This window comes from Crinia signifera, chromosome 6, assembly GCF_055691185.1.
Source record: "Crinia signifera chromosome 6, ASM5569118v1, whole genome shotgun sequence".
In the NCBI taxonomy this organism is placed as follows: Eukaryota; Metazoa; Chordata; class Amphibia; order Anura; family Myobatrachidae; genus Crinia; species Crinia signifera.
This window is the reverse complement of record NC_139222.1, coordinates 125,083,874-125,109,411: the sequence shown is the minus strand read 5'-3', so window position 1 is coordinate 125,109,411 and position 25,538 is coordinate 125,083,874. Positions and strand designations below refer to the sequence as shown.

Below are 25,538 nucleotides of genomic sequence, written 5' to 3'. Positions count from 1 at the left end.
CACAGCTGCAGCACTCAGGTAGTGGTTGCCTGAAGTTACTCCACGGGTTAGTACAGTATTATGTGTTACCTCCTGGGGAGGATATATTTTAATGGGATGCGGTCATTTGATCTACGGCATGATGGTAGACAGTCATTAGGTCGACACCATTAGGTCATCATGGAAAACGGTCGACAGGTCATTAGTTCAATAGTGTCTAGGTCGACAGTCAAAAGGTCAACATGGGGTTTTTCACAGTTTTTTGAGCCAACATGTGCCTTCAGGCGGTATTTCATGCCCTACCATCCACTAGGGCATGGTGGGAGAATAAAATAGTGTGCAGAGCATAGCGAGGCACCGTGCCCGACGCATAGCGAGCGATGCAAAGGGAAGCGGTGCACTTTAAACTGTGTCCATGTTGACTGTGTTGACATTCAGGTAAAAAAAACCTGTGAAAAACCCCGTTGACCTTTTCACTGTCGACCTAGACATTGTCTAACTAATGACCTGTCGAACTAATGACCTTTCGACCTAGAACCAGGTCGACCTAGACTTATGTCAACCATCATGCTGTAGACCAAATGATCCCAACCCATTTTAATGCAGTGTGTGTGTAATTATATATATATATATATATATATATATATATATAAGTTACCAAATAAAGGGCACACAGGGTCTTCAGATAGGTGAAAACAAACGGACTGGTTTATTACACAGTCTGTGTAATAAACCAGTCCGTTTGTTTTCACCTATCTGAAGACCCTGTGTGCCCTTTATTTGGTTACTTATCATTGGGACTGCAAGGTTCCTTATTGCAGGCACCAGGGCAAGCTACCTTGGCTTACACCCAAGTCCAGGAGTGCCAGTTCTCTCGAATCCTATATATATATATATATATATATATATATATATATATATATATATATATATATATATATATATATATATATATATATATATATAGTGTGTCTCTGCCTCTCTCACAGTCACCACATTGTTTAAACAGAAATTGTAGGGGGCTCTGCACTCAGTAAATTAACTGATATTAATAAATAGTGGAGATTTAGTTCATGAATTGCCTAAGATCAAAATCGTGGGTGCCCTTCTAGGAAACAAGTACCATTTTTTTAATTAGTCTTATTGTGGTCACATCCTCTCATGCACCCTGTTTTAACCTATACTTCATAGTTTATGTTGAACATTTCCCCAGATCAGGGATGGCCAAAAGGTAAATTGCGATCTACCAGTCGATCGTGTAGCTGCCGCTGGTAGATCGCGATCAGGTAGTGAGTCCATGTAAGCTGAAGCCTCTGAGAGTTTCTCAGAGGCTTCACAGTTCCCAGTGAAGCAGTGCGCGGGTGGCGTCATGACGTCACCCCCGCACCGCAAGTGAAGAGCAGGAAGAAGAGAAGTGACCGGGAGATAAGCACCGGTGGGACTCGGGCACCCGCAGTGTCTGTGAGTAGTCTCAACGGCATCGGGGATCCGTACAAGTACAATAAAAGTGGGGATCCGTACAAGTACTACATGTGGGGTTGGGGTGGGGGGGTTTCTCCAGTTCACAGCAGTGCTTTCTGCTATGCTTTTACATATGGGGGGGGTGTGAGTGTGTGTGTGTTTGTCGGAGTAGGCATCTTCACAAGTATAATGTCGTCCTAGTTGCTGCTTGGGGATGCAGTTACCATCCTGGCGTTCAGAATCCCGACGCCGGAATCCCGACCGCCGAAATGCCGACACTTTCTCCCTCCGTGGGTGTCCACGACACCCCTGGAGGGAGAATAAATTAGTGTGCCGAGCGTAGCGAGGCACCGGGCCCGCTGCGTGGCGAGCGCAGCGAGCCCGCAAGGGTGGGCGATCCACGTCCCCCCCTTATCGGCATTTCGGCTGTCGGGATTCTGAACGCCGGGATCCCGACCACCGGGATTCAATACTGAATCCGCTGCTTGTGATTGAAGTTTAGTGCCTCCCTTAAAAGTACATATACATTTTTAATGGGGCACAAAACTCCATCACAGGCAGTAACTGAGTCAACATTACACTTGTGAAGAGACCCTCCTCCCACTGCATAACCAAATTTTGCATAATCTGGTGTTGCAAAATGTGAATTTTGGCGCATTCTATGTGATTTATTGTGAATTTTGGTGCATTCCGTGTGATTTATTGTGAATTTTGGCTCATTCCGTGTGTTTTATTGTGAATGTTGGTGCATTTTGTGTCACTTATTGCGAATTTTTCCGCATTGTGTGTGGCAGGATGTGACGTTTGCCTCAATTCGTGTGGCGAAATGTGAGTTTCGGAGCATTTCATGTGGCAGAATGTGAATTTCGGCGCATTCCGTGTGGCATACTGTAATGAGAATTTTGTCTCACACGCATAACGTGTAAGGGCCGTATTGCACTGGGAGGGGAATATTTTGCACAGGGGGAGATTCCGGTAGATCCGTAGTAAGTTTACAAAAAGTAGATCCCGGGTTCCAAAAGTCCGGCCACCCCTGCCCTAGATGATTAGTGACAGGTGTGTTGGTAACTGCTCACCTTTAAAAGCATAGTCTGCTCTGAGCTTTAGACCAGATAGCATGCATGGAATCAAACATTAATGTGATAACTATGTGTATTGTAGCCATTTTCAGCATGGTATATAAATGTCGGCAAAGAAATGTATAAGTTGCTGCCTATGTGGTTTCACCTTATTTTTTGAGAGTGGGTAGTGGATGATGTGGTGGGAATGAGGGGGTGGGGCACAGAAGGCAGAAGTTTTGCCTAGGGTACCACAAAACCTTGCACCAGCCCTGGATGTACTACACTTTATTCTATTCATCCAGGGTATATCCTACTACTACTACCCACATTTTTTCTATATATACACCTTTTGGCTGCATACACACAGGGCGATTTTTGACTATTTTCTAAGTGATCTGTCTAGCACAAATCGCTCTGTGTATACCCCATGGCGATGCACGGTCCCACGCGAGGCCATCACCAGCTCAGATCTTGATAAGGCAAAATGAAGTTAAGCCCTGTACACACGCTTAGATTTGCTTTAGATTTGATGTTAGATTTGATTTTCTATTACATCTGGCATTAGATCATCCCATTCGATTTGGCATTAGATCTGTACTTTTGCATTCGTTTCGATTTCACAATGTAGGCACAATGTACTCATTCGATTTACTGGATCGAATTCGAGATTTACTTGGCTGCACAGTAGATTTTTCTATTCGATTTTGAGAAAACGGGAGCGCGCATCGAATCGAATGCAGATCGAAAGTGTACTAAAAACAATTCGATGTGGATTCGATTTTGCTTCTATTAGCAAAATCGAATTGAAAACAGGGAAAAATCTAAGCGTGTGTACACAGCTTTAGATCGCCTAGCAAGTGTATACAAACATTAGGTTAGCACAGATTGCTATGTGTGTATGGGCGATCTAGACACAGGGAAATCGCCTACCCTGGATTACTTAGCACACATCACTAAGCACACATCTGAACATGTGTATGGGGTTTTAGTCCTTGCATGGCTTTTCTCAAACAGCAGAACCTTGGTTGGGCATCCAACATGGCTGCTTCACCTGGTATGCTTGTGGATGCTAAGAAAAAGACTTGGATCTGTTGATTATGTTAGGAGCCTACTCATAGCTTTAGGCTACTGCAGTCACCCTATTTTCTGTCATCTCTTGTAGGTGTGACCTATTCCACCTAACAACTTTTATTTTGAGTCGACTATGCATGGGCCACAAGAGCCTCTGCAGTAGAAAATAGGTAAAACGGTTTACAACTAATTAATTCCAATACACATGAAGATTTTCTCGTAGGGAATGTGAACTTTCCACAAAAATGAACCATTTAAAAAATGTTCTAGCTCTAGAACTAGTCATACTTGCTCCATTCTTAAGAAGTGCTAATTAACAATGCGTACTTACAAATCATTCTATATTGGTACACAGGGGGTGATTCTGGATGCTTTGAAAGAGCAAACTCCATCTTTAATGGACAAAACCATGTGCACTGTAGGGGCAGATGTAACGTGCAGAGAGAGTTACATTTGGGTGGGGTGTGTTCAAACCGATATCTAATTTGCAGTGTAAGAAGCCAGCATTTACCCTGCACAGAAACAAAATAACTCACCCAAATCGAACCCTCTCTGTACATGTTACATCTGCCCCACCTGCAGTGCACATAGTTTTGTCCATTAAAGAAGGAGTTTGCTTCTGCAAACCAACCAGAATCACCCCCACAGTACACATGTACCACAATGTTCTGATCAATCCCTATTGAGGCACATACACCCTTTGATGATGACTTGTTGAGACACCTTACCACAAAGCCCACCCACAGCCCCCTGTTGACCTATATTGTGATGATACTAAAACCGGCCTATGAACATTACCTTCACAATGGTGAAAACAGCATCGCAATCAGTGGTTTCAGCGTTTATCGCAATCAAACAGATGTTCTCATAAGAAGTATAGATGGTGCAAAGGAAAAAGATAGAGACACATAGGATCAACCAAATAAGATGGAATGCTGGTCAGTAGATAGGTAATATATTGTGGACTATTGTTTAATTTACCGGTAAGCATTTTTTAACAAAACTGGATATTTACTTAGGATGAAATGAGCCTTTAAAAAGCAATCTCCTCTCTACATTGCGGTCCTTCTAATGGGGCCTACACACATGCCGATTTTGTGCCATTTTCTAAGCGATTTAGCAAGGTCGCTTAGAAACTAAGCATACATCGGTGTGTGTGTGGGGGCTAAACCGATATAGATGCGCGGCCCCGCGCGTCTAAATCGCATTAAGATGAAGAATGAGCATGTCCCATCAATCTAGCAAAATCGTTTAGCAAGACCCTGCATATCGGGCGCCTTTTGTGTGGTGTCAATCTGGCATGCTTAAATCGCTAAGCAGAATCGCTGAGGCATATTGTTGACACATTTTGCACGTTCTAAGCAATATAGATGATTTTGTGCTCAAAGGAAATCTGCTATGCTAAATCTGGCATGCTATATCTCTGGCTAAAATCGGGATGTGTGTAGGCCCTATAAGAGTGGAATTTGTTAGAAGGACATCAATGCACAAAACTAGTTGATAAAAAGCATTACAAAAATAAAAAAAAAAAGCAGGAAGATAATTCCAAGTCCTTGCATATGCAGTGAAGAGCTTTGCTCAGTACCAGTTAGTGCATGTGATCATAAACCTCATATCATCCACTTTCCTCCCCCCCAAACGGAGTTGTGGCACACTGTCCTGCTCAGCCTCAGAAGGAACTTGTGAAGCATCGTCTGTAGCATCATGGTTTTCTCTCTCATCAGCACTTCCCAAGATGCCCCCCTGGTTCTTTTCCTGATCTTTCTCCATTATCTGTTTATTAAATACAAAGAAAATCAGATCTACTAAAAAATGTGCATGCGCACAGCGTCTATTCTACTAGATTGGGGGGTCTCCCAACTGCCACCCCCCGCAGCGGGACAATGCCTGCCGCAGGTGGGACGTCGGGACAGGACCTGAAAATCGGGACTGTCCCGACGGAATCGTGACAGTTGGGAGGTATGCAAGAAATCTGCGACTGATCGAGGCCGGCGCTGATGTCACAGACTCTTCCTGAAAACACCAGGGCACTCCTGTGTTTTTTCTGACTCTACCAGAAAACGCAATATGTACACCCCCAAAAGGCCAGCTTCCTGTCAGTCTAGGTCTGGACACATTGAGTTTACGATCCATAAGCAATTTCTGTCGCTATTCGGACTTCAGCGCTATGATCTGTACACATGCGCAGTGATTTGATAATCGCCCGAACTGCAAATTTGCTGATCTCCAATCAACTCTGAGTCAGGACCTAAGGCCATTACTGCTAATAAACATAGTTAAAAGAAAATCATTGGCTTATAAAAACAGTAATACTTGGAAGGTAATGAAAAACAAAACAAATATTTCTGTGTATGTGGACCTCTGACTACCCTAAAAGAGAAACTGATTTTATTGTGTCTGCAGATTTGTTCATTTTTATGTCACCATAGCAACATATTGAAAGGGCCCCATCCTCATGTCTCTCCCATCCCCCCTACAATGACAAAAGCTCTCCTTTTGCAGGATATGAGAAACATGGCCTCCATTAACCAATTGTCTTGTATGCTTTCAAATGAAGGACAATTAGTATCCCGCTCAGGGGATACGGTCGGTTGGTCGACCTAAAGATGGTCGACAGTCATTAGGTTGACACTGTTGGGACAACATACATCAAGGTCAACAGGTGTCTAGGTCGACATGGGACAAGGTCGACAAGTGCTTAGGTCGACATGGTCTAGGTCAACAGTCAAAAGGTCGACATGGGGTTTTTCACTGTTTTTTGAGCCCACATGTGCTGACAGGTGGTATTTCATGCCCTAACATCCACTAGGGCGTGGTGGGAGAATAAAATAGTGAGCCGAGTGTATCGAGGCACCGTGCCCGAAGCATGGCGAGTGAAGGGAGCTATGCGAGGGGGTGTGGTGCACTTTAAACTTTGTCCGTGTTGACATTTGTGTAAAAAAAACAGGGAAAAACCCCCATGTCGACCTTTTGACTGTCAACCTAGACCATGTCAACCTAACACTTGTGTCGAACTAAGTACCTGTCGACCTTGTCCCATGTCAACCTAGACACCTGTCGACCTTGCTGTATGTCGACTCAGCGTTGTCGACCATCTTTAGGTTGACCCAATGATCCCATTTCCAGCTCAGTAATTGTTAAAGTAGACCTTCGTGCCAGCAAGAGATTTCTATGAAAAATTGTTAGAAGACTGTGGCTTACAGCAACTATAGTTCTCATTCAATTGTATTCAGGGCTTCTTAATAGTCCATAGCAATTATATTTACATTAGCAAAAGAAGCATTAGCACAGCAAGATATGTTTAGTGCAAGATCCGTGTGTCAGTAATACAGTATGTGACAAGCTCAGCCTGCATGCAAGTGCTATCAGCAGCAGCAAGAAATGCAATAAAACTGTTCTATCCTGGCACTGGCCGTGTGTAGGCACAGGAGAGGTGCGTGTATTACCAGATGCTCCGGATTTAAGATGTTTTATCCCCTGGGGCTGTGCTCCTGTAACAATCCCACGTGTAGCCTGATTAGCTGATCCGCTGGAAACAAGGCAACGAATAAAGGTTCCTGCTTGCTGCTAGTAGTGGTAATTTAGTTGGAAATGTGTCTACAGTATGTACAGCCCTAATTTGCAGTGTCCCTGGATTGTTTTCAAATGCCCAACCTAACATTTGAAGTTTGTCATACTTGCCTACTTTTATCTTCACCTTTCCGGGAGAAGCCCGGAGAGGCAACACATCAGGGGGGCGGGAGCAAGGCTGACAGCACTTGGCCCCGCCCCCCATGACGAAAACCTCCGTGATTCGCGGGCCGAGAGGGAGGGGGCGTGGCTTAAATGCCGCGAAATGACGCGAAATGCCGCGATCGCGTCATTTAAGCCCCGCCCCCTCCCCGCGTACCCGCGATTTCATGTAATTTTAACCAGCGGGCAAGGATGGAGCGGGGCAAATCCCAGAATGCGGGAGACTTGCCCACCTTCCCGGGGGGCCGGGAGAAGGACCCGATTTCCGGGAGGCTCCCGGCCATTCCGGGAGGGTAGGCAAGCCTGAAGTTTGTTGATCTGTAAGACATACCTCCCAACATGACCCTCTCCAAGAGGGACACATTGCTCTGTTTCTGGACTTCTCTCTGAATTTAGGATTAGTATCACTGGTGTTGAAGCACCTTTCCGATCAATTAACCTGTTTAAAACAGGTGATGGCAATCATACATTAATAGGGAAGTCCAGAAACAGAGCAATGTGTCCCTCCTGGAGAGGTTTATGTTGGGAGGTATGTGTATATACAGTTATTAGTAATACTCCTTCTGGGGCTTATAACAGTTAGGAGCAAATCCAATTACAGTACCTGAAAATCGATTTTAGTTTGAATAGGAAGAGGTGTGGTGGTTATGTACCTTAATGAGTAATGAGGGGTGTGTGGTCTAGCCATAATCTGGAATGCAAAGTAAGCAGAGCTTGCTAGCATGTACAGTAAGTGCATGTCATAACTCCACCACATGTTAAAAATTTTGCATTTGCACCCCTTGAATTGTGGCATGATTTGCAAGCAGACAAATGTGCAGAGCCGGCCCTAGCCTAAATGATGCCCTAGGCAAGATTTTGGCTGGTGCGCCTTAGCACCGCCACTTGTTCTGCCTCTGACCCTGCTCCCCTTTCCCAGCACCATCAACCCTCATCATAGCATAGCTACATCCGGGTTCGGTGCTTGCCAAACTTTCTAAAATAAACTAAATAAACTCCATGCCAGCATGGATAGTTCATACCCCCACTATCCACGTTGGCATGGAGTTGATTTTAGATAGTGTGGCTAGCGTAGCGAGCCACCGAGCCCGTAGCGTGAGCGAGCGCAGCAAGCCCCGCAAGCGGACTCAGACGCGTGGCCATGCTGCCGCCGTGAAACTAAACAAGTACCTACAAAATTATAAGGCTGCCAGTGATGTGTGTCAGAATCAAAAGTTTAAATTCAGTTTCTAGAGCTAATTTTCTATATTGTGCAAACTTGCCATGAACAAGACATTTGCTTTTGTTGCCTTGTACTAGACAGATGGAAACTAAGGACCTTAATTTATTATAAATTTGCAGCGTTGCTTGTTGAATAAACTCCTGCCGCACCCCCCTCACATGCCGAGATCCCCCGTACAGCTGCGAATGGATGATTTGCATAAATTTGGATGATTTGCCCACCCCCAGCACCTGTGTCACCGGGCGATCATTGTGGGCTGTGATCGCCACCCCACACCTCCTGCCCACACTGCTAGGTGCGATCGGGATGGCGAACATGTAGTTTTTCATGCTCGCTCACACCCTGCATCTGCACATACAAAGAAATGCACCTGCACATGCCCAAACCCAAAACATTGGTCCCCTGTGTGAACACACGGGGGACCGAAGCAATCGGAATTACCCCCTAAGTGCACAGTGGCAGATGTATTGGTGAAGTGATGTATTGGTGAAGTGATAAAGTGGTGGATAAGTGGAAGGTGATAGTGCACCAGCATGTCTGCTTCTTAGTGTCATTTTTCAAACCCAACTTGGCTTATTTACTAAGCAAATTCAAAAGTGTAAATGTGTAAAAACTCATAGCAACTTATCAGTAAGTAGACAAACTTTACATGTCAAGACAATGACTGGTTGCTATGGGTTGCTGCCCATCTTGCACTTTGGTAGTAAATAAACCCTCAATCTTACAATAAAAAAACCAAACACACAAATGAAAGGCTCTCATGTTTTAATGATCATTCAACATAAGACAAAGAATAAGATATATCATTTCAAATTTCTTTTGTACATCAGGTTAGAATGTAGTGTTCAGGGAACCTTTAATCCAGGATTCAATAAAGGGTAAATAGATCTAAAATGTAATGTTCACCCAAAAACCCTGATGTCTCTATGCTACAGAGCAATTTCGGACAATTTACCTATATACAGTATTTGGCAACATCTAGATACATAGCTTTGCCGCAATGCAGTTTACATTGAAAATGGCAGCATTGGCTAAGTGAGTTCTTTCAAATTGTACATAAAGCAGTGAAAGTCTAGCTATTTGGGGAAAGTAGTTAAAAAAATATAATTTTAACTAGAGTTAACTTTTAAAGCAATTGTCCAACTCCTATGAATTAAAGTCATCCTTTACCATTAAGCATTTTGTAAAGGACACCTAATCCACCAAGGACCAACATAATTTGTGGAATTAATTTCTGATTGTGGCCACCTAATAGCTGGAATGTTATAACAATGCGCCATATTGTGCAAATTCTTCAAAGTTGTTCACTATATGTTCTCTAGAAACCAATATGACATTCTGAGCTGGGGTTTGAACCACCTGCCCTAGTTTCCCCAACAATCCTCTCCACTCATAGTTGTCAGTGCAGGCAACAGTGGTGGACAATCGGAGGAAAAGGCAATACTCATCAAAGGGGTACATGGTCTGATCCTCCAAGTGAAGACAGCATCTGAAACCCAATTTTTGCTAAGATAATTTGCTATGACTGAAAACAAGAATAAGATATTTGATATTTTATTTGGTAACAGTAAGCCAAGTTATGTCTGTCTAAGATGTCAAAGCGGTTACTTGGAAACTGACAAAATAATGACTTTAGAAAAATTTGCACCCTTAGAATCGCCACCAAAGTAAAAACAATGAAAATAAATGTAATTCCCAAGAAGGCATTTATAGAATATGTACTGTTGTCATAATATATTGTATAGTTTTTGTTTTATTTTATCAAAAAGGAAAACAGTTAAATTACAAAATGTGCTAACATTCTAGGGTCTAGACCACTAACATGGTTTCCAATTTCTAGGTTAGAAATAGTAAAATAATTATAATAATAATAAACAACAACAACAATCTATTCACATTTATTTATAATATAGATAGTTTTACAACTCTGCTTGGCATTTCGCTCTATGCCTCTGTAAAAGGATTACAAAGTAATACCACGTGACAAAGAAAGCCACATAGATCTTTTCATAGCTTGTTTTTGTTCTCAATGTTCAGTTCTTCATTTTTTATCGGCCAGCTGGTTTTCCAGGGATTCAAGTCTTGCAGTCAGCTGAGCTAGTAAGGACTGTTAAGTGGTAATAATGTGCTGCAAATAATGAGAATTCTGCAGGCCAACAGGGACTGTCTGACCATGTATATTGGGATGTACAATAGGCTGACACCTTGTAATCAGGTCACCGAACCAGAGAATGTGCAGCTAATTTTATGTTTCTTTGGCAATCTAACCACAAACAATATTTGCTGGATAAACTTAAAACTTATCTCCAGAACAAGAGGAGTCTACTGATATTTTGGGTTGTATAGGCCACCGCTGTAAATGTGACTTGTTTTTCTGTTCTTTTCTATTTACTGAATTAGTTTGCTCCAACATGTACACCCAATCATGGACACCTGTTGGGTCTCCTGGTTTTTAAACATGATTAAAAACTATGGCCCTTATTCTGGTTGGTGCGGATATGTCTGCGTGCATTCGTTCCGCCGATGTTTTGTGTTTGCGCATGTGCAGAGGCATATCTGCGCATGTGTGAAAGGGACATACGTCCAAATTCCACATGAATTGTTTACACTACGAACAGGGGGAGGAGAGGAGCGTGAAGGGCTGTTTGGCCTCATTAACATATGCATACGCCCCGCGTTTCATGGGCGTTCCCATGAAAACGCTGGGCGTACGTATGGTAATGCGGCCGTGACGCACGTGTAGGGGGCGGACATATGACATTGCCGGATGTCAGCTGCCCGCCCAGATCCCTGCTTTTGCACGGAGAAATGCCCGAGTGGTCTGAGCTCGCGGGAGCTGCCTGACCACTCGGTCCTGCATTCGATGGTATGCGACCATCGAATGATGGGGGAGGTTCCCAGAGATGGAGGAGGTGTATACATGAGAAATCCACTCATGCTCCGTGCGGTCAGCGGCTTACCGCATTCGGACAGAGTGAGCGATACGTACGGAAGGCGGGGTTTAGGACGCACGGTCCTGGCCGCATATTCGGCTCCGGCCGTACAGACCAGAATAAGGCCCAATGAGACCAGACCACTGTCCAGCCGGCCAATTTTGCAGTGTGTAGGCTGCTAAGACCAGAACTGGAAATGAATATTTAGTCCCAGTAGCTCTGCACACTGTGTGCATGGTGATGGTAAAAGGTCTGGAGAGGTCCTGGCACCATCCACTGATGCACCATCCATTGATGGGCACAGCGGCAGGCACAGCGGGTATGGTGTCTGAACCAAACAGAAGTAGCATCCATGGGGGCAGGCATGGATTCTGTAGGATTCAGTCCTCACCAGACATTACTGAAGACTTTGGCATCGATCATACTATGGTGCAATTTCCTGTTTTTAAAATTGCATCACGGTGCCATGGCCAGCCACTTTGTGGCAGCTAATATTAGTCAGCGTGAGGCAGCGGGTGTCATTCTGACCGCATAGGAGGAGCAAGCAAGATTGCCTGAAGACAGAAGACGTCGGATTTTATGGGGAGGCAGTGGCCTTGCAAATGAGCTGACAGGCCTCTGCCCACTGGTGGAGATAGAAGATGACAGTGGCGCAAGTCTTGTGGAGGTGAAAGCCAAGCAAAAGAGCGTAAAGGCTGCAGCTCTCGGGTGAAGGTGCTATATAATAAATTATTTCAACATTGGGGGCCCATTTATCAAGTAATTGATCTCGTGAATGACAAAACTTATTGCGTATGATTAAATGGTGCCCCGGCCAATCAGCCCCCCAATTGTAACTTTTGTAATGCATGATAGGTAGGAGCTGAACAAATGACAGGAGCTGGTTGGATGTGATAATTTACAGGCGCCAGAGGTTTTAAGGTCTGAGGGAGACCTTACATGATAACCCAAAGGCAGCCTGAGAGGGAGCGCAGGACAATTGGTACTAAAATCTACAAATCCAAATGACAGGAGCTGTTTGGCTGGAGCATCATTTACCGTGCACAAATTTTATAATTCACAATGAGTTTTATCACTTGTTGGTAAATCATCTACTTGGTGTCTTGTCTTTATTTTAATATTTTCTTTACATGTGGACTACAGGTGCCAGTTGTGGTCCTTCAAGTGCTGACATGCTGGGGCAGGTTTGTCTGGAGCTGCAGGCCACCTGCAAAAAACAATATTAACATACTATGAATCTTACATCCCCCGTCACCAGGGGTGTGGTGAATAGCTGTTTGTTGTGTGGGGTTCCCATGTTCCAGGGGAATTAAAGCTCTAGGCTGGTTGGATTTAGGACTGGCTAATGTCAGTCTGAAATGGAATTATCCCCCTGGCTGTTTCAGCCTAGTGCTGGCTTTGGAAAGTACAGTCGAAGGATCCTAACTTCTATTGGGTCTAGTGCTGGTCATTAATTTTTTGGGGAGATCCCCAATTTTTAAAAAAAAATTGGAAACATTAAAATCTCTTGTCACCATCCCTATGATTTTAATCATTCATTTCACCATTATTATTAATACATTTGTCCCTTTCCCTTACCAGATTATCATTAATAAATCCCCCTTCCCCGAATAGCGAAATTTACTTTTTCAGCAGACGCAGATTGGAGGTCTGATGAAGAATTGGTTTGCCTTGTAAATGATTGTTACGTAAAAAATTTGGATCCTATTACATTTACCTCCTGGTCTGCAGTAAGATTTTACAAACAGTCTGATCTGGAGTCAGATCTCCTGAGGATTGGACAAGCGTGTTCCAAGTTTTAGGATCAGTATGCAATAATTATAGCATATGCTGGACATAAGGGAGAGCTGTGTATTACTAAACAGCAGCATCACGAGGTTGATGCGCGGTGTGCGGGCCGCACCTGGGGCTAACACCAGATCGGACTCTTTTTCAGTGACAAGACATAGGGCCAGATGTACTAAGCTTCAAATGTGATACAATAGAGAGTTCAGTTTATTGTTATCCAATTCTTACCTTGTGATTACACATATTGAAAATCTTAAACAATGGGCCTGATTCAGCTTCATATGCTAATTGTCATAAATCACTAAACGCGGTTTTCAGCAATTTGGGCATGCGCACATGTGCCAGTGCAGCAGAAGTCCTGAAACTGCGGTTGCATTGCAAAGTAAGTGCCGGCGGGTAAGGGCCGGCAGGTTTTAGCGATGGGGTGGAGACGTGAGGTTTGGAGGGCGGCAACAGAATGCCTGGACCGTATAGGGTGGGCACTGCAGAGGCTGCTTTACATCATACTCTGTGACCCAAAAGATGGCGGGCCTGCGTCTGGTTTCGCATTAGGTTGCGCAGCCAGGGGTTTACTTCTGCCATGCAAGCGCTTCGCTATGTAGCAAAGTGCTCCCACAATAGCAATGCATTCCCAAAATGTTGCGATTGCATCACAAGGAGTGATCTGTGCTGGGCGGCCCCCCGCATGCTGTGGAGGAGCATTTTAGTTTTATGAATCCTTGCAAAACTACAACTCAAGCTGAATCAGGCCCAATATACTACCAGTACCAGTAATTCCAGTACATAAAAGGATATGTTTTTCTGCAAGACTTCCTAGTGATGTTAGGGTGTTTGCCTGAAAGCTGACAAGATGCTCGCAGTCACATGGATCCTTAAACTCTGTTTCACCTTTTATCTCTTCTGCAAATACGACATAATACAGATTAATTTATTGTACCAGAATTACATTTATCAAACATACATATTGAGCTTTGTTTAAAATGTTTAGATATTATATGTATATCTATATTTTCAGATACCAACTCCAGAAAAGAATGGCACTCGGGAGGCAATCACAACCGTGAAACAAGGATGTGTATTTAAAAGCTGAGCTTTCGGGGTTTGACCCCGGCTGTAGGATTGTGCTCTGATGAAGGGGGTCAAACCCCGAAAGATCAGCTTTTAAATACACATCCTTGTTTCACGGTTGTGATTGCCTCCCGAGTGCCATTCTTTTTTGGAGTTGGTGTTTACATTACTTTTGGGCACCGGGGCTCATTGCTATGTTCTATTGAGTGCCGGCAGATTTGGACAATATATATTCAGATAGATAGATTGTTGTCCACAGAGACCGGATTTGTGAGACACAGACTTTTTTTTGCGCACTAACTTTTGTGTGTGTATATATATACAGTATATATATATATATATATATATATATATATATATATATATATACATACACAAGTATAATTTTGTGGCGGCACTCAAACAAAAAACAAAACAGCAGGTAGATGTACCAACGTTTCGGGACAGCGTCGTCCCTTTATCAAGGTCATCACAAGCACCTTGATAAAGGGACGACGCTGTCCTGAAACGTTGGTACATCTACCTGCTGTTTTGTTATTTGTTCGAGTGCCGCCGCAAAATTATACTTGCATACACCTGGCTACCCACACGGCTATCCAGCTCGGAGGGCACCACATTGTTTCTCTGTCCCTTGGAGGGATTCTACATGCACCATTGTCTGGGAGTGCCGTCTCAGGGAATATATATATATATATGGTTAAAGTGAGCCGGAGCGGGGCGTAACTGTGTTCCGTCAGTTCCATTTTGGAGGCGGAATGGTTCCGCCTTCCGTCCGCTCACCTTACCCCCTCTGTTTGTCCCTGCCTGCCTGTATGGAAAACCCGGCTGTCTCAGAGCACGTCATCCATCCATTCGCGGGCGGCGTGGCTATTTCAAATGACGCGTCAGTTTGCGGCTGCCTAATTGGCAGCTGGTCTGCGCATCATTTCAAATAGCCCCACCACCCGCGGATGTATGAACGATGTGCTCTGAGACAACCATGTTCTCCAGTACTCTGCCCGGCTATCTAGTTTACGTAGTGTTGCTGGCAGGGGCGTCGAAAGCAGGGGTTGGCTGGTATGCACGGGCAGACCTTTCCGCGGAGCGGTGTCTCTGGGACTGTCACGGTGACAGCATCACGCCTAGTAATGTACAGCTGGCTCAAAGCTCCACTCACAGTGTCACTGCAGGCCACATCAGCAGAGAGAGCAGGGACTGCAGCATAGATGAGAGGCCCAGAGGTGGGACTGCAGAAGTAGCTGCCCGGGCTGAGATCCTTACATGCCAGCAGCTGAGTGGAGTGCAGTGCAGAGCTGCGGCAGGAGCTAGGGAAGTAGCGGCAGCTGTTCTAGAATGACCATGAGCAGTGTAACCTGGGAGTTACAGCATGATGTGGGTGACAAGGACATATGGCTTGATGTAGGCGGTGTGATGTAGAGTACGTAGATGTGCGGTGTGATGTATGGGAAAGGGACGTGTACCGTGATGTAGGGAATGGTGACGTTTTTGCAGCGTGCCTTCTGTGCGCAGTGTTCCATTTTGTTATGGAGTATTACCTGTAGGTGGTTTCACATTATTCAGCATAATTTAATTTAGGGCGTATTATGTGGCCCACATTGTTCTTGGTGCGTGGGATAGGCCATAAATATAAATATATATGGGATGCAGATGGCATCCCTGCGCTAAGAATTCCAACACTGGTGAGAAGGCCAGAGCCGGAATTCCGACAGCATTGACACTGCCAACGCTGTAATCCCAACTGTCAGCATCCCGCACGTAAGTATATAAGGGATTGGTTAGAGTTAGGCTACGGTGAGGAGGGTTATTATTAGGTGGGTAGGGGGACAGGGTTCAAAAACTTCTCCAATATGTCCTTTCTTCTTCACTTTAACCATAGCTGCTGTGCTATAATGTACTATGAACCTCTGACAGTTTACTCTCTGTCAGTACGTTTCTGTATGCATTCTAATTATGTTCAGAAAGTATCATGTCATTGTTCAGAATATGGGCCTCATTGGTAGTACTACATACCTGGACAAATGTTAAGTTTTAAATCTTCAGCAATTAGATTCATTGTGGTGAAATCAGCAGTGTAGAAAGAATGCTTATTTACAGGATCTGAGGCAATTTCATTGAGTTCATCTTCAACCGCTTTCCCAACGCCCACAGCGTACATAGTAATTCCTGCAATGCAAAGAGCGAGAGAGTAAGAGCCTTGTAACAGTGACCTGGTCCTTGACCAGTGTGAAATTCAGCAAATCCCTGTGATTCCGGTCTGATAAATGTAAGTCTCTGTAACATTTGCTAAATAAATAAATGAAGAGGAAATCTCCAATAGTGTTTGTATACTGTCATGTATTACAGTATTTGGGGTTTTTGTGACACTGCACTCACAGTGTCTTGCATGCAATGTCTCTTTTATTCAATGTATCTCCACAGCACGGTAATTTATTATCACATTTTCTGACCATGTTTACTTGCCCTGGACATGCAGTACAGAGGCGATACAGTACAGATGTCATGCAGTACAGAAGGTCCCCTGGGCATTCAGAAGTCTTACAGAAGAATGGGCACAGCAGCAGGCAGGCAGGATGCCTGAGGCCCCACTGGAGACCCTGAATGCAATATGCCAGGTAATAACGCTATAGGGACCAGGCTTGACAAAAGAACATTGAGTTTTTGAGTGAATTATTATTTACATTTATAGGTTGAGTAGAAAATTCCCATGCTCAAGATGGGATATGTTTAGCATGCCAGTGATTGGGATGCCAGCAGTCAAAATCCCATCAACAGATTTCCAACCTGCAGCCTCAACACAGCTGCTGGAATACCAGGATCCCTGAAGATGCTGATGTTGGAAACCTTGAGAGCAAGCATCCTGTAAGTATGCCAGGGTCTGTTAGCATTACTGTGTGGGGTGTTTTATCTAGGTTAGGGCATGGGGTTACTGTTGGGCGGAGGGTTACAGTTAGACTGTAGAAAAGAAGGATAAGCGTCAGGCACTTACTGGGTGGGTTAGGGTTCGGTTGTGTTGGATGAGAGTTACGGTAAGGCATCAGGTAGGGATGGTTAGAGCGGATGGGGGAGAGGGTAAGTATATATATATTCTGTTTAAGACACATGTACTGTAGTTTAATATACTTCGATATTTGCTGTATCATTTCTTTTATACTATCCCCTTTATATTTATTACATTGGTTTATTTTCTTAATCTCTTCTATTTTACTCATACTGTGTGTTATATACCTATAGATTCTGTAAAATACAGTTTTAAAGAAATGTACTTGGTTGATCATGTAGGATTTGCCTACTGGTCAGGGATTTATAGCTGACTTTAACAGTATAAAAGCACGGCAGCTTCATTCAAACTGCAGCAGTTGTATTAAGGAGAAGGCTTATATGTAGATGCCCAACTACCTGCTCCTGTACATTTGGTAAGGCGGGTAGGTGGTGCTGCCCAGAGTCAGATATATGTTTTAGTGCTTTGTGGCTTTATAGCAATCTATAATAAGTGTCAATTTAGAACCACTTATATTATAAATAACTTAAAAAATACACAAATGTAAGTACCCACCATAAGGCAATTTTAAATGCTGAGTGTGATCAAAAAGTTTGATTGTATTACCTAGCTTAAATCTTAAGTGTTGTATATTCTTACCGGCTTCCTTGGCCTTTTTAGCCCATTCTGAGATGTCATCTTGAGAGCGACCATCGGTGAAGACCAAACCAATTTTAGGGACATTGGGTCTAGCACCTTCCTGTTGAGAGAAGCTGTGCTCCACCATATGTTTCAGTGCCAGTCCAGTCATGGTGCCTTTCTCCATGTAGTCAATGTTTCTCACAGCATTATTGATATCTTTTGCAGTCTTAAACTGATTTAGTGAAAACTCTGTGCGCACCCGGCTGGAATACTGAACTAGTCCAACATGTGTGCCATGGGCAGAGACATCCAGGGAGTCCACAATCTTTATAACAAACTGCTTCACAAGCTCAAAATTCTGGGGTCTGACACTTTTGGAGCCATCAATGACAAACACTAAATCAATGTAGCCAGTGGAGCATTCTGGGATATAGAAACACACGCACAGAGTCATTTTATTGCCAAATAGAAGATGGAAAAATAAAAATGTTAGCTATTTTTCACACATTTACGGTTTAGTCTGTACAGGGCCTGTTTTGGTGTATATATAATAGGAAGATATATTGGCGGTTTATTCTGAAGTTGCCAGTCATTGGAAAACCCCTGTTACTTATGTTTGTGTTACAAGTCTACCTGATACTTATATAATTACATAATCCTAAACAGCTTAACTGCAGAGTTTTCTGCTGGCAGAGTAGATGTGCTGACATTTTCAATAGAGAACTGGGCATTTGCATGAAGACTAGAGATGTGCCAGTGTGACCTGATTATACAGTAGATGCAGCCAGCCAATAAAAGTTCCATGGCCCTTATTCTAGTTGACTCGGTGGGATGCGTATTTTCGGACGGCCACCGAGTGTTCTTAGCACCGCTTACCGTACGGATCACTCACACCGCCCGAAGGCAGTAAATCGCCAAGCGAACAGACCACGAGCGGATGTTTCATGCAAACACCTCCCTTATCTGTGGAAACCTCCCCCATCCTCCGATGGTTGCCGACCATCGAATGATGGACCGAGTGGTCAGGCAGCAGCGAGTGCTCCAGACCACTCGGACATTTTTCCATATGAAAGCAGGGTGATCCGGCCATGACGCACGTGTGTGGGGCGGACAACTGCATAGCCGGATGTCAGCTGCCCACCCCACACACGTGCATCACGGCTGGATTACCATACGTACGCCCAGTGTTTTCATGGGAACGCCCATGAAACGCGGGGCATATGCATATGGTAATGAGACAAAACATCCCTTTACGCCACCCTCCCCACCCCCTGCTCGGATGGGTCCGACCGATCATTTTCTGCACGGAATTCACACTGTGTTCTGACGTGCGAGGCGTTCACACATGCGCAAAAAACGCCTCTGCACATGCGCAAACACCAAACATCGCACACGCAGCAGTCCGACTCAATCAGAATAAGGGCCCATATTCTCTGTGTGTGTCCTGTTTCGGTAGAACCTATCCTTGGTGATGATTTAGTTTGTCAGGCATAATGACACAATGCACAGCCTGTTGGTCATGGATTTAGGTAAGAGTTGGGTAGGCAGTTTAGACATGGGGCTACTAGTTAACCAATTTGTCATTTTTTCAAATAGGGCGTGATATTTCAATATACTTATTATTTTATGGTAATGTATATACCTGTAGCACATTTCTATAAACCAGTAGATCATTTCTGAAGAACATGCAGTGTTGACCAACACGTTCTTATAGACAGAAATATTAAAAGTGGCTCAAGGTAAAGCAATAACTATAAATATATAAGTCAAACTTTTAGGTAAATGCATTTTTATACAAAATAACTATAGAATATCAATTGTAATTAAAGAACAGTGTGTTAGATAATTTAACATGTACCAATTACTCCCCCATAAAGCTCCATTATAAAGAAATGTAAAAATAATATACTGGGCTACTGCCTCTCCATCTAGTGAAGTGCCCTCTTCAGCAGCTGTCAAAGACACAGATGCTCTCAATGTCGGCACTATGAAGATGTTATTATCACAATTTAAAGAGGAAGTGACAAGGGAATTTCGTACCACGCTCCGTGAATGTCAAACATCCATTGACGAACTTGGGGACCGCACTAATCACTTAGAAACGAAAATGGAGGAAGTAGTGGGGTCACACAATGGCCTCCTGGACTCGCACGATGTGCTCGCTACTGAAGTGAGGATGCTACGCGACAAAGTTGCAGATTTGGAGGACAGGTCTCGCCGCAATAATCTGAAATTGCGGGGAATACCCGAACTGGTGTCCAATAGCAGCCTACACGATTACGCAGTGAATGTGTTTAAGAAACTTGTGCCCCAGGCCTCATCCGCAGATTTGCTAATTGACCGTATCCACAGAGTACCTAAGGCCAAGTCAGCTCCGGATAATGCTCCACGGGATGTCCTAATGAGGATGCACTACTTCCACATAAAGGAGTCTATTCTGAAAGCGGCTAGACCCTCCTCTGACACCTCATCCTCCCTGGGAGAGCTCCAACTTTTTGGAGACCTGTCCCCAGCTACACTCCTCAAAAGGCGCACATTCCAACCCATCACGTTGGCCCTTCGCAAAGCCAATATCCCGTATAGATGGGGATTCCCAACAAAGCTCTTAATCTCACGAGATGGCTCCACTACGATCATCAACGAGGCTGAGGAAGGAGTCAAGTTGCTAAAATCTTGGAACATTACAAACCCTCCACCTGGGACCCCCCCGGACCGTCGGCTTCGGCAGGACTGGTCTACGGCTGAGTGAGAGTGCCTCCCTCGCTGCTCTATCGCAATGCTACTCCTGTTTGGATCTTTACTAGACATACCCTCTTGGTAAATACCTGCTAATAAGGATCCTGTGTTCCTCTCTTGTTTGTATATGCAGATACTAACGGACTTCCTTCAAGTTATCCTAAAGTTATGGGTTCTTTACTATAGTGATAATTCTTATCGGTGAAACACCGCTCAGGTTTGAATATATACATTGTTCCTCCTCATAGTAATTTTAGTAATATGCTGTTTGCACTCGCCACATATAAGTTTCTGTTTTCGCAGGATGGCAGGAAAATTGTCCACTACCCCCTGCCTTCACACGCAGCCGCCACTTCATGGCGACTGGTTGTGGCCTCAAGAGAGGCCAGTTCTGTTCTGTCTTTTCCCTGTTTTTTTTTGTTTCCCAATGTAGGTATGTGTTTTATTATACATGTCAGGTCTATATGTTCTATATATTTACTTCAACGTACATGACGCACCCCCTGTTAATTCTCAGATATGGTTAAACTAGTTTCTATGAATGTTAAGGGGCTTAATTCACCCCATAAACGTAAGTTAGCGTTAAATTACTTCCATAAACTTAGGGCGAATGTTGTTGCTGTGCAAGAGACCCACTTCCAACGCCAAAATCCCCCCCTCTTCACTAACCAAAAATATCCTCATTGTTATACAGCAAATGGGCCCTCTAAGAAGGCTGGAGTGGCCATTCTATTTTCTCAACACTGCCCCTTTATATTGTCCACAATGTATGCTGACACGGAAGGCCGCTTTCTGATCCTAGTTGGTCAATTAGATAATGTAGAAACTACTATAGTATCCTGCTATGCTCCAAATACCAAACAAATATCATTTTGTAGGAGATTCTGTACTACCCTCCAGAAGCATGTTAGAGGGGCCCTGCTGATTCTCGGAGATTTCAACATGGTCTTGGACCCAAAAACTGATAAATCCCATCGCACTAGTGGCCCAACCCCAGGTCATACTCAGAAACCCTCTACCCAGTTCCGTCATCTCCTCGCTGAATATGACCTGTATGATGCATGGAGGGCAAAGCACCCCACATCTAAAGATTTTACTTTTTACTCCCCTGTCCATAAATCGTACTCTAGAATAGACTTTGCTCTAGTCGATAGATGGACATTACCCTCCATCAGTAAAATAGATATATTACCAATGACCTGGTCCGATCACTCACCACTTTTGCTGATATGGGACACTAGCAAACGTTCGGTCACTCCTGGCTCTTGGAGGATGAGTGCACAGCTTCTTAACCGACCGGAGGCACAGCAGGTCATTCAAGGGTCTCTAGATGTATTTCTTGAAACTAACCGTCCCGAGGATACATCTACCTTTACACACTGGTGCACATTAAAGGCGGTAATTAGGGGCTCTGCAATCCAGATTGCTTCTAGACTCAAAAGGGAATGGCTGCAGAGATTTGCGTCAGCAGAGAGGGAGGCAGCTATACTTGAGGAGGCACATAAAATGGACCCCACTAATGGGGCCCTCTACCGTCAACTCCGCTCTGCTAGGGATAAGGTCAATGCATTCTCCCTCAACGAGGTCCACCGCAATATACAACGACTTAAGCAAACATACTATGTCCACAGTAATAGAGCCGGTCGTCTCTTGGCCCGCAAATTACGTGGTTGTAGAGCACGGAAAAGAATACAGGTTATACACACCTCCAAGGGCGCTAAGGTATTTGACCCTGTTGGCATTGCTAACGCATTTGCTGAGTATTACTCACAACTTTACAACTTGAAAGACGACCCTAATACCCCACAACCGTCCAAGGAAGATATAGACAAATTCCTTAGGGGATTATCCCTCCCTTCCATTGACAAAAATACCTGCAAAGCGCTTGGTGCCCCCTGGACTTTGGGAGAGGTTGAGAAAGCTATTGATTCCCTCCCAATTGACAAGGCTCCAGGACCTGATGGTTATCCCTCAAACTTTTACAAAAAATTTAAAAACACTCTGGCCCCAGTCCTACTGGCACTTTTTAATAAAGCCTCCTCCGACGCTTGCTTCCCTGGGGAAATGCTAGAGGCCCAAATAATAACTATCCCTAAACAAGGTAAACCGCCTACCGCTGTCCAGAATTACCGTCCTATCGCTTTACTGAACACAGACATTATATTATTTGCTAAAATGATAGCGAACCGGCTCTCTCCTTTGTTGCCAGGCCTGATTAATCCAGACCAGGTGGGATTTGTGCTGGGTAGGCAGGCGTCGGATAATACCCGGAGAGTTATCAATATTATTGAATCATGTCAAGCCCAGAAACTGCCCCTATTGGCCTTGTCCCTTGACGCAGAGAAGGCCTTTGACAGACTCCACTGGGACTATATGCAGGCCACCCTGCGCAGATTTGGATTTGAGGATAAGATTCTAGACTCTATTCTGGCCCTCTACTCTTCCCCATCCGCTAAAGTTTTTGCTAACGGGTGTAACTCAAACAAATTTAACATATCCAACGGCACCCGTCAGGGCTGCCCATTATCCCCTCTGATTTTTGCCCTGGCAATTGAGCCTCTAGCTGAGCGTATTAGATCTGAGAGCACTATTTCCGGACCAGTAATAGGGGACCTACCCCATAAAATTTGCTTATTTGCAGATGACATCCTGCTGTGCCTCCTTGACCCAGAGGCCTCTCTACCCCAGGTGCACTCAGTCCTAGACCAATACTCCAGAATCTCCTACTATAAATTAAACACCACTAAGACCGAAGCTCTTCCTTTTAATATCCCAGATGCCACACTCAAACACCTATCAAATACTTATAAATATGCCTGGCAATCCAAATCACTGAAATACCTCGGGGTGAATCTTTCTAAGGATTCAGACCTTCTCGCCTGTAACTATGAGCCCCTATATAGAGCATTTGAGCAGCTCACTAAGGAATGGATGATGCAGGAGGTCTCTTGGGTGGCCCGCATAGCCGCAGTCAAGATGATGTTACTGCCTAGATTAATGTACTTGTTTCGAACTATCCCACGCCCCCTCCCTAGAACCACCTACAACAAGTTCAATAGACTTATATCCAGTTACATTTGGAGAGGCGCTAGACCCAAAATTGCGAAATCAATCTTAATCACCGCTAAAACGACAGGAGGGGTTGCATACCCTGACCTGGAGAAGTACCACACAGCATGCATATTTGCCCAGGCCAGGGACTGGTTCCAAAAGGACAATCCAAAGCCATGGGTAGCCATGGAACAAGCTATTACACTTCCCCTTACCCTGCCAGATGTGCTGTGGCTTCCACGCGCGGCAGTCCCCTCTGGGATTAGCCGGTGTAAGGCTATTCAGATGACTGTTACAGTTTGGCACAAAATGGTCCTCTCTAATACATCAATTACCCTTCCTTCGCCCAACTTATCAATACAAGCTATAGCTCTTCTGATTCCAAACCTTCATATTAATACATGGTCTAACTTGGGCATCTTAACCCTTCAGGATATGCTTTCTAACAGAGATCTGGCCCCCTTCTCCCAACTCCAAACTCAATTTTGTATACCAAAGCAAGACTTCTTTAAATTCCTCCAAATACGTCATTGGTTCCAAAGTTTTACCCCTAAACCTCCTCGGCAATACATATTCCCTAAAATGCTTACTTCTCTTTTTATGTCTCGTTCGGACCGGGGGGGGATTTCTCGATGGTACCGATACTTGATTGAGGAGAATGGGAAGGTTGCATTCCCATCACAAGCTAAATGGGAGAGGGATATACCCAATACCTTTACTGAAGAAATTTGGAAACATATCACCCATTCTTGTTTTAAAATCTCAAAAAACATCAACCACTCTGAAATGTTTTACAAATTGTTACATAGAGCATATCTTACCCCTGCACTATTACATAAGTTCTGGCCGGGTGTCTCTCCTTATTGCTGGAGGAACTGCGGTGAAGTGGGGGATATACTACATGTTTTCTGGGCATGCCCTGTCCTACAACCTCTGTGGCGTGATGTGTTCTGCCTTATATCAAAGGTGTTGCACAGACAAGTCCGAATGTGTCCCCTAACAGCCCTATTTCATTGTCTCCCGGGTGAACAGACATCCGGGGACAGTTATCTCCTGGGCCAGATATTGATAGCAGCCAAAACCTCGATATCTCAATTGTGGAAGTCAGCCACCATACCTACTCTTCAGTCCATTGAAAGTAGAATTCATAATCATTTTATCTTTGAATCCTCTGGCTCTCTGTACTCCTCTTCCGCCTCATCTGTACACATGAGGTGGCGTGGGTGGGGCGAATATAGGGAATCATTGGGACAAACCTGTGCTTCAGACACACCATACGACTTGTCTGTTCTTCACTCACCCAGTTGAATCGCACGCCTGAAATGTTTATGCCTTTGACTACGGGGTAGCTGTATCATTGCACCTCATGAGCATGTACTGTTGAATCCACTAAGCTACATTGTACATTCCCCTTTTACTCATTCTATTAGGATATAAATAATACCTGTAAACATTGTCCTATACCTGACAAGTTACTCATGCCTTCTTACATACCTTACCTCTTTTTTCTTTTGTTTTTGTTTTCCTTTTACCCTCTCACCCTAACTATTGCTATTTTCGTATTTTACTTTATGTAATGTTGAAAAACTCAATAAAAATTAATATTAAAAAAAAAAAAAAAAAAATAATATACTGTAAGAACATATTGTTTAAAATCTATCTATCACTACACTGCTCCCCAGCTCTACGGGGTGAATTCAATTGTTATGTTCACCGGCGGCCAATAAGTGTTGCTCCATTCAGTCATTCATAGCCACCAGTGCTAACATTACTATTATGTTGTTGTTGTTACATCAGTTTTATGGCCTGGTAACGTA

At 44.1% G+C, this 25,538-nt stretch overlaps 1 protein-coding gene and 1 long non-coding RNA gene across 5 annotated transcripts in view; both read right to left on the bottom strand.

Moving 5' to 3' along the window:
• Nucleotides 1–4,519: 4,519 nt before the first annotated feature.
• LOC146007054 (uncharacterized) lies at nucleotides 4,520–7,604 on the bottom strand. The gene is made up of 2 exons (XR_014444225.1): nucleotides 7,019–7,604; nucleotides 4,520–5,345 (listed from the first exon to the last, which is right to left on the bottom strand). It is a non-coding gene; the product is annotated as an uncharacterized LOC146007054 (long non-coding RNA).
• Nucleotides 7,605–9,287: 1,683 nt separating this feature from the next.
• MATN4 (matrilin 4) overlaps nucleotides 9,288–25,538 on the bottom strand; it is a 76,372-nt gene continuing 60,121 nt past the window's right edge. For all 4 annotated transcript variants that reach the window (XM_083147033.1, XM_083147035.1, XM_083147036.1 and 1 more), the window contains 4 exons: nucleotides 17,953–18,357; nucleotides 16,326–16,478; nucleotides 14,045–14,147; nucleotides 9,288–10,628 (listed from right to left, as the gene is read on the bottom strand). In XM_083147033.1, coding sequence (XP_083003159.1) covers nucleotides 10,568–10,628; nucleotides 14,045–14,147; nucleotides 16,326–16,478; nucleotides 17,953–18,357 — 722 coding nt within the window. In that variant the 3' untranslated portion in view covers nucleotides 9,288–10,567. The remainder of the gene's footprint in view (nucleotides 10,629–14,044; nucleotides 14,148–16,325; nucleotides 16,479–17,952; nucleotides 18,358–25,538) is intronic.